This window comes from Phasianus colchicus, chromosome 9 (genome assembly GCF_987193195.1).
Source record: "Phasianus colchicus chromosome 9, bPhaCol1.hap1.1, whole genome shotgun sequence".
Classification (NCBI taxonomy): Eukaryota; Metazoa; Chordata; class Aves; order Galliformes; family Phasianidae; genus Phasianus; species Phasianus colchicus.
Window position 1 is genome coordinate 21,426,192 of NC_143444.1, and position 9,219 is coordinate 21,435,410.

Sequence of the window (9,219 nt, forward strand, 5' to 3'; positions counted from 1 at the left end):
TAAAAAAAAAAAAAAAAAAACCACAAAGAACATATAAGAGTGGGACAGTGAAGACAGAAAGAAAAAAGAAATTTCCAGTTTAGACTCTATTTAGTTTAATAAAGCCTGTAGAAGTGCCAGATTATCCACCTAGAAGGAGAAATGGGAAAAGCACCGTTCCTCCAGAACTGAATTTCCTGGTGAATGCTATTATTTGGAGTCAGCAGAGCCATGAGATTGGTAACAGAAGTTCATTAAGAACACAATTAAAACAGAAGCCAATCTGACAATTAGAGAACATTAGAGTTAAAGGTACAACTAGAGATTGAACAGAGAACAAAAGGGAACAGAAGCTCAGTATGGAAAGAAAACAGAGAAGCAGAAGGTCAGAGCAGCTGGGAAGGTACTGCTTAATTACTTAATGCAACAGTGACTGGTTAAACTGTATTCACTGTTACTGACACTTCTGTAATTTACTGTGTGAAATGCTGCTGGGTCAGAGCAGCCAGCCCCAGAATAAAGTCTGCAGCAGTCTATGGCACTTCAGAAGCAGCAGCCACACTGACACACGGGGACCTCTGGACACTTAAGCATTCTCTTTCGATTTGCCTCTCAGAAGTAAAGGTTCACAGAACCACGTAGGCACGGCGGAAGAACCTGATACGGCCACTGCCTTCCAGCTAAGGGAAAACAATGCGGCCGCAAACAAGTGAATCACAATCTAAACAAGTGTTCAAAGCTTAGATCGGATTAAAAATAAAACTTAAAAAATAAAACAAAACTTTAAAAGGCTTCAGAGTAAAAATTAAAATAAATTCTTATTACGAGTTTAAATAACCGCAATTAAAAGGACGCTGTTTAACGACCCGGCAAAGACTTCCCAGCCGTCGCCGCAGTTGCTCTCAGAGGCTGCGGGCTCCCAGCCCGGCACTCTGTGTCACCCCGCTGCCTCTCTGCAGGCACGGACCCCAGCAGCCCGCTGGTTTGTCCTCGATTGCGGCAAGAACGGCCGCAGCCAACAACCCCTCGCTGGAAAGAATTAATCCACCGCTCTCCGGCACGACCCAGCGCTGCGGAGCCGTGCTAGCAGCGGGCCGACGGGAAGTTCATCGTGACGGCAGACAGACCGAAGGGACCGTTTTTTTTTCCGCGTAGAAGTTAAACGCCCTTTCGCACGTGTAAACGCTCGCTCGGAAAGAGCAGTTTCGCCCGTAAGGGAACGCGAAGCCGCCCTCCCGCCGGGGCCCTACCTCGGTAGGGGCGATGCCGAACACCTCGGCGATCTTGGCGTACAGCTCGCGGGCGCTGCTGAAGCCCTCCACGCGGCCCGTGGGGCTGCCGTGCGCCAGCTGCGTGTGGAACTGCAGCCGCGAGGCGCTCGCCGCCGGGGCCGGAGCCTCCGCCGCGGGCGGTGGGGCCGCAGCCTCGCTGTCCACCAGCTTGGAGGTCTCCTTGGACTTGCCCTTCTTCCTGGTCCCCAGCCCCAGGGGCATCTTCCGCTCCTGCAGCGGGCTCCGGCCGCCGGGTGCTTGCGCTGGACTCTGCCCCCGGCGCCGCCCCGGCCCGGTGCGGCCATGCCGCCTCCAGGTGAGGCCCGGGCCTCCCGCCCCGCCCCGCCGGGCCGGGCCCTCCCGCCCCGCTCCCGGGGGGAGAAGCACCGCTGGAAGCGCCAGGGAGGGTAGCGACACCGGGAGCCCCCGGGCCGCAGCCCACGCGAAAGCAAAGTAACACGGACCCGGGACGAGAGCTATTCCTATCCATAAACAACGCTTCCTGTCCACAGGATTGATTAGGAAGGGTTTTTTTAGTAGAGCGCTTTCGGTAAGATCACACCAATGACAGCCACTCAGCCAAAGACGGTTCATGTTCCCTATACTGGCCAGCACAGACATCTTTTCATTTCGTCTGTTTGGATATTAAAAAGCATGTGCTATGAAATCTATTTATACATACCTTTAAAGTCTCTAATTTATACACAAAGCCATTTTGTAAGACTACCATCTTTCCAATGAATAGGCTCATGAATTTCAACATAGGAATGATTTCAATCATAGGAAGAAAGATGTGCTAAATATTGATCACACAGGTTTATATTCAGGTTATAGAAAAAACACAAAGTAGGTAAGGGCTTCTGCCAACTCTTTTCTACCTTTTTACCACAACTTGGTGTACTATAAACCTCCAGGAATTAACGCTGCTACAGCCATATAGGCAAGGTTTAAAGACACTGCTGTAATGGACAACAGCTTTGCAGTATTGAGATTTAACATGTTAGAAAACTATATTTTTCTAATATTTAGTGGATTTGAAGTGTTTCCATCACCCAGAACAGATAAATATATTCCATATAAGGACTTAGATACCACAGAAGACCTCTGCTGTGCTCCAGCATAGCTACACTCACCTCAGTGGAATAACTTCATTTTCAGTGGTACACTTACTCCACATCATGAATGGTCAAGATGTGAAGAGAGGAAGATTCCTGAAACAGCATCCAGCACTTCCACAGGAATCTGCTGTAAAGTTGCAGAGAGAAGCAGCACTGCTTTGCTTAATCTTCCACATCTTAGAAAACACAAAACACCCAGAAGAAACAGAAATGGATTCTGGTGTACGGAATGAGAGCAGATAGGTAGACTGAAGAAGATGATGAAGAGGCAGTCTGTAGTGAAATTCTAGAATAATTGTTTGGAGAGTATCTAGTGCTTATCAGAAAATAAATAAGATAGTTAAAATTCTGTTACTCGGGAAAGATAAAGGTTTTGAAGTCAGCTGGATTCGGGTCTTGCCAGATAGCACGTGATATCTTTAATTGAATAATCAAACACGTCTAACTTTTATCCAGTAAATTGAAGGTACTATTTTTCCAGCAATTCCCACCAGTAAAATACAGCAGAGAATAAACTTACCCATCACACTTTAATTGACCTTCCAAGACCAGTTTGAAACCAGAAAACTGAAAATTCAAGATTACTTTGAACCTACAAAACCGTATGAACCTTCCTTTCCAATACTGGAATAAAACTGAGAGCACATTAGCATAAACTGAGATTGTAGCGAGAAAAAGTTAAAAGACAGTACCAAACGGTTCATGTCCAAACATCCTGATATTTTGTTTTTTCACTGTTATGCTATTTTTCAATAAGGTATTTCTTATAAAACATGCCTTTGTCCACTTGCTAAAGTGTCAATGTCACTAATTCTTTTGTAACACAATTCTTGTCCCCACCGATCTTGATCTCTTCTAACTCATTCCTTATCTTCTGAAACCATAATTGAATCAATGTTAAAAATCAATTTCATTATTGATGTTAGCAATTCAGTTAAATGGAAACCACAGCAGAAGATGAGCAGATTTATATCACAAGCCTATGGACACTGATGTAGCCCTAATTTAGGAATGTTGCAAAACCTCCTCTCACTGAAATGTTATGCTTCCATGCATTGATCTATCTATAAAGGACAGACAGAAATAGGCAGCTAAACTTGTACCAGAATTAAGTTGATCCCACTTGGAAGAACAGCATCAGCTTTTAACCACAGAAAGAAAAAGCAATGAGAAACCAGCACAGCTGACCAAGTAAACTGAAGATCATATTGCACTGTTAATACAAATATGGAACATATATATACTATCATTATTTACATAAGAAGTAAAATTAAAGTGTTGAGTGCTTTTTGGTTCTTATTTTTTTCCCTTAAATCAGAAAAAAAAAGTACACATACGCTATGTTTTTCTTTAAAGCCAAATCTAGGACAATGTCTACGTTGTTACCATTAGCAGTTTCCAGCTTTGGCAAGAAATCATGAGGAAACATTCAACAGCTTCAGTTTCGCATGTGCTGCATGTACTTGTTTTTTGATGAGCTACAAATGCTACTTACTGATATCATTCTGATCATGAATTAGGAGCTTCAATCACTCAGATTTAACCAGTGTAATAGTGTGGACTGAGTGATCTGTGGACCTAGAAATGAGTCAGACTGCTGAGCACCTCAAAGAAAAAGAAAGCCTATAATGGGCACAAGACATTTTCTCCAACTACAAGCAGTTCTTTTCTCAGGCTTCTTCAAATATGTACCCACCAGGAAAATATCTGCCCACAGTAAGTAACACACATCATAACTAGGTCATGAATTCAAATAAGCTTTCAGCAGTTCAGGAAAGTTGAGATCCAAAAAGAACTTAAATTGCATTTTTAGTGACACTACAGAAAGTTAATCATTTAAAGTAAAATGTTACTCATTACTTGCAATAGTTTTATAGAAAGTAAAATCTCACACCAGGAAGAGAATTGGTTATATACCTTTTATCACATTCCTCAGCAAAAGTATTTTGGATGCAAGAACTATAGCATGCAAAAGCCATGTCTGTCAAGAAAGTGCTGGGAACAGAGCTGAGTCACACTACTAAGGATGAAATGCAACAGTGTTCTAATGCAATGTACCATCAGTGTATACAAAACTTGTGTTTCACCACAAATGATATATATGAAACTGTGACTTGAGGAGCGCTTATCTGCAAAAAAATCTTGTTTTTTTCTGGTCATTTACATTCCAAAAGTAAGAGCTTAAAAGGATTCTGACTACAGAACAAAGAACCTGTTTTATAAGATATTACAGGACCATGTCTTGCTTAGTTTAATGAAAATTAAGTTGAAAGAAAACAGAACTGTTCTAAGTGCTAGTACCTTGAGATCTGCTATTTAAATTTTAAAAAGTTATAATAGAAATGAAACTGAAGTTTCCTAGTCATGCTACAAAACAAGGCCTTTTGAGAAAACAGAGGATGAAATACAATTTTTAAGCCAGGAGCTTGAACAGGATTTCTTCTGTGACAGAAAGGGAATGAACTCCATTACCAGATTTTACTAACCTTCTGAGAGTATGGCCATAATGCATCAAATATTCATATTTTAGCTTTGGCATGTGAAAAACTGCAACTAGATGAGAGCATTTGTGAAAGTCCACATCACAGCAACAAACTCATTTTGTGCGCTGACTTCAAGTTTCAAACCGTGACTTAACAGAGGAAAAGAGCAGATCCCCAGAATTTGATCTCCACTACCTATCACTAAAGATTAATTTGGTGGTGCATGAACAAAATAAAAATATATGTAGTGCTCTTGGTTAGCACTGTTTTTCTTGGTCCATATTAGACTTACACCTAAGTCTTCTTTCATGGACTACTTCTCATCTAACTCATTCTCTCATCTCTTCTTTAAAGAAGAATATGCACAATTCAGACACTTTTGGAACGTTCCATTTGGTACATACACGGAAATGCAAGGTATTTCAAGAACTGGTTCGGTGCATATTGATTTTTTTAATTATGTAGGGCAGTAAGTGTGAAGATAGCTTGTCCTTGATAAAGAAATCAGGCATGACTAACAAGATTGTTGCTTGGGTAGGCTAGCACTTACAGTGGAACAAAACAAGCGACAGAGTTGCTAGACACAAGGGAGTAACAGTAGCCCTCTACTTTCAGTATTTACATAATGAAAGAATCTTATAAACACCAAGTCACTACAAAGTAGCAAAAACATCTTAAGACTTAAAGGTTTTTGGAATTAAAACATTTTGCCTATGTCTACTGAGTGCTTCAAAGAAGAAGAGAGGATGTAGATAAGTATAAGGACATACAATCTCAGTAAAGAGGAAGGAAAACAACCTTTGGAAACTACTATTGTTTTTCTCTTACCTCAAAATGTACGTCAGCCAGTTTGTCTCAAGATATTATTAACACAAAGCATGAGTAATTAATAAGGTAAATTTGTTTTACACAGGCATGGTGCTAGTGGCACTTAGCAAGAAGCAGAACTCACTCTTGGCAAAGTACATCACCACCATCTAGGGTGGTGATTTTATTTTTGTACAGATCCTACAAAAAAAGTTAATCCACAACTAATGGCAGATTATCCAAAAGACAACTGGATCAAGTTGGTGACATTCTCTCCTCCAACATCTAAGCAAAACTATGCAAGATTGAGAGTTTTAGGTGCACAGCTCAACCAGTGTTTTTATAATCAAGCCAGCTATAGAGTATTTCCTCATATGTGCTTTGGCTCATCAGCATTGAAGATGCAACCATTTTCAGATCTTTATTTATTCACTGTACTATGCATCAATCTTAGAGAGTCTCCCTATGCCTGAATTTTTGAGCACCCACTAAAAATACCAGAACTATCACACCTGAGACTCAAAACACTGCTAACCTATTTCACCAATTATCACAATACATATTGCCCATTTTCAGCATTGTTTGTAACGTTTGGATTGATGGCCATATTTAAAGTAGGTGGTGAATTATAAAAGAGGACACACAAATGAAGTCTACTTACACTTCATAAAAAATAAATAGGAGTAAGCATCCACAAAGTTAAAAGATAAAGGTGGAAAAAAATAATAGCAGAGACCCAACCCCAGCTACAAAGCATGTTACTTCCCTAAACAAGAAAATGGGTCATTATTCAAAACCATCCCCAAACCACAGCACTTTCTCAACACACCACAAACAGGCTTTACATAGTCTTCAATTATACAAGGAATACTGCAATAAAACAATGGAATGCTAATGTTCTTATGACATCAGAAAGCCTAAGAATGAACTTCTCTGAACTAACCAAATGGCTTTTGCTGTGTATGGCACTTAAACAACCTTCAGGATATTAAAAATATCATTGTCCTCCCAACTTTATGAATGTCGATTTATTTCCATGTATTTTAGTAGTTAAAGATATAGCAGGTGACTGAGTATTTGCCTCTGTCCTCCCACATAGCCTGTACTTAAAATAATCAAGCGGTTTTTAAAACATAACTTCTAATATTTCACTATTAAAAGTATCCTTCTTTCTTGCAAATCCTAGATTAATGCCCTCTCTCATATTTTGAAGTAATTTCATGTGCTATTTTTTGAAATGCATGCTTTGTTATCTCTCCATTAAAAAAAAAAATGGAAATTCATACCAATTCTACAGTTGTTCTGAATTTTGAGCATGAAAACAATTAGGAAAAAAAAACTTTTCTGTACATATGCCTCTAAATGCACAGGATACTGCAAATCCTGAATTGAACACTACTTTTAGTAGTACAGTAGTTACAAGAGATAACGTGCTGCAAGTGAGGGGGTTTTCTTCGTGTTTTTTTTTTTTTTTTTTTTTTTTTTTTTTTTTTTTTACAAGTTAGACTACAGTTACAAGATCCTGGATTACAAAATTTCAATTCCATTAACTTTTAAAGTAACATACACATATTTTAGGATGATACACTTCTTAAGTTATATAGATTTCAGCATCTGCCAACACAACAAAAGATGAGAGAAAATGAAAAAAACAACTTTACACTTTTTACTTAAAAACCACATAAGAAATGCAATACAGTACATATTGGGAACTTTTTCAACAAACAATATATAGTGTTAACAATACGCAGAAACATTAAGCAGTTAAGTTTGCCCTTTGCGATACTGCTCCAGCAATTGTTTCACTCCTTGTAGATCTACTGCAGTTGTAGGACTACAACTGACAACATACAAAGAGATCAGCAGTTGAAAAATTATTTGAACAGTATCTCCCAGAAGTTCTATTTCTTTGAGTAACAAAAATGGAATTTTTTTGTGCTCATTAAAAAGCTATTGTAAATTGAATCCCAACTTCCATATTATTTACTTTCCCACAGAAAAGCATTTATATGAAGTTAATACTGCTATTTCTTAAGCTACCTAACAAAGCAGGTAACTACTGAGTTTCCACAGTCAAAAGGCTAACAGCAAGTCCTATATATTTTCTTCTTATGAAGAAAAGCATTCTCTGAAACTGTTGCTAAAGCACTCTATTATATTTTAAACTCAAGTAACAAGAACAAATCTGCAAGGCATTTCTTCCACCAAAATGAAGGGAACCAGCCCTATTACAATATTACAAAACTAGACTATTACAGAGGGCTTTCCTTTTCCCTATGCACCTTTCAACTCTAAAGATAAGTAAGTCATATTTATATTCAGAAATTACTCAATGCAAGCATGTAGAAGTTTGTGGGCAACACCTATTTCATGTCTTTAGCAGACTTCTTACATTGGACCTGGGATTCTCCTTCTTTAAATTAAAATCTGCATTATTTTCAAGGTCTGAACTTGATGTCAACATGATCTTTAAATATCTGCTCTCCCGTGCACTTCTACAGTGTTCTTTATACATCTTTCCACCCAAAAACCTACTCCCTATGGATTCAAGCTGTCACATCAGCATCACCTATCTTTGGACTAAGCCTCATTTACAGAGCATGGTCCTTAACACTGTCTATTGAAAAAGGTTCCTAAGTCAGCGTACACAGAATCTTTTAGGTTGGAAGGAACCTCTGGTGATCACCCAAATCTCCTCTCTAGCCAGCTAGACCAGGCTACCCAGGACTGTGTCCAGTTTGGTTTTGAGCATCTCCAGGGATGGATACTCCACAGTCTTTTTCTGTGACCATCCTCACAGTATTAAAAAAAAATGTGTTAAGTTATCCCCATGCCTTTTGTCCCGATACTGGGTGATACTGAGAAGAGTCTGGCTCCCTCCTCATTCCCTCCTTCCAAATACTTGTACACATTTATAAGAACCCTCTGAGCTTTCTGTATTCCAGACTGAAGAGTTTTAGTTCTCTCAGTCTCTCATAGACTTGTTCCATCAAGCCACTGTCTTCCTTCTACTGGGGAGACTACAACAGGACATAGTATGACAGATGCACTAGTGAGTGCATCCACTAGTGAGGAACAGGGAAGGATTACCTCCCTCAATCTGTTCGCAAAGCTTCCCAGTGCAACCCAGGATACCATCAGCCTGTTTTGCTGCAAGGACATATTGCTAGTTCATGGTCAGTTTGTTGTCTGCCAGAAACTCAAAGCCCTTTCTCAGCAAAATTGCTTTCCAGACAGTGAGCCCCAAGACTGTACTGGCACCTGACTAATACTTCAGGGAGCAAGATTTTTACTCACTGAACTCTACGTTTTTTTCTCTGTACAGTTTTTTTGGACAACCAAAGCCCCTATTAAGGCCAGCACAATCAACACAGTGTTATTGGCCACTCCTCACAGTTCTGTATGATACGCAAACTTGCAAATGTCCATTCCATTCTACAGGTTTTTAACAAAGATGTTGAATATTACTGGCCACAGTATTGAGCATTTGCATACACCACTAATGACTTACCTCCAAGTGGACTTTGTAGCACTGATAACAAAACCTCTGTGCCCACTCAT

The 9,219-nt window shown here is 39.7% G+C and overlaps 1 protein-coding gene across 1 annotated transcript in view; it reads right to left on the reverse strand.

Moving 5' to 3' along the window:
• The window catches only part of GIPC2 (GIPC PDZ domain containing family member 2), a 28,599-nt gene extending 21,438 nt beyond the window's left edge, over nt 1-7,161 (reverse strand). Inside the window, exon 1 of the mRNA XM_031600566.2 lies at nt 1,230-7,161. Coding sequence (XP_031456426.1) covers nt 1,230-1,871 — 642 coding nt within the window. The 5' untranslated portion in view covers nt 1,872-7,161. The remainder of the gene's footprint in view (nt 1-1,229) is intronic.
• Nucleotides 7,162-9,219: the final 2,058 nt, after the last annotated feature.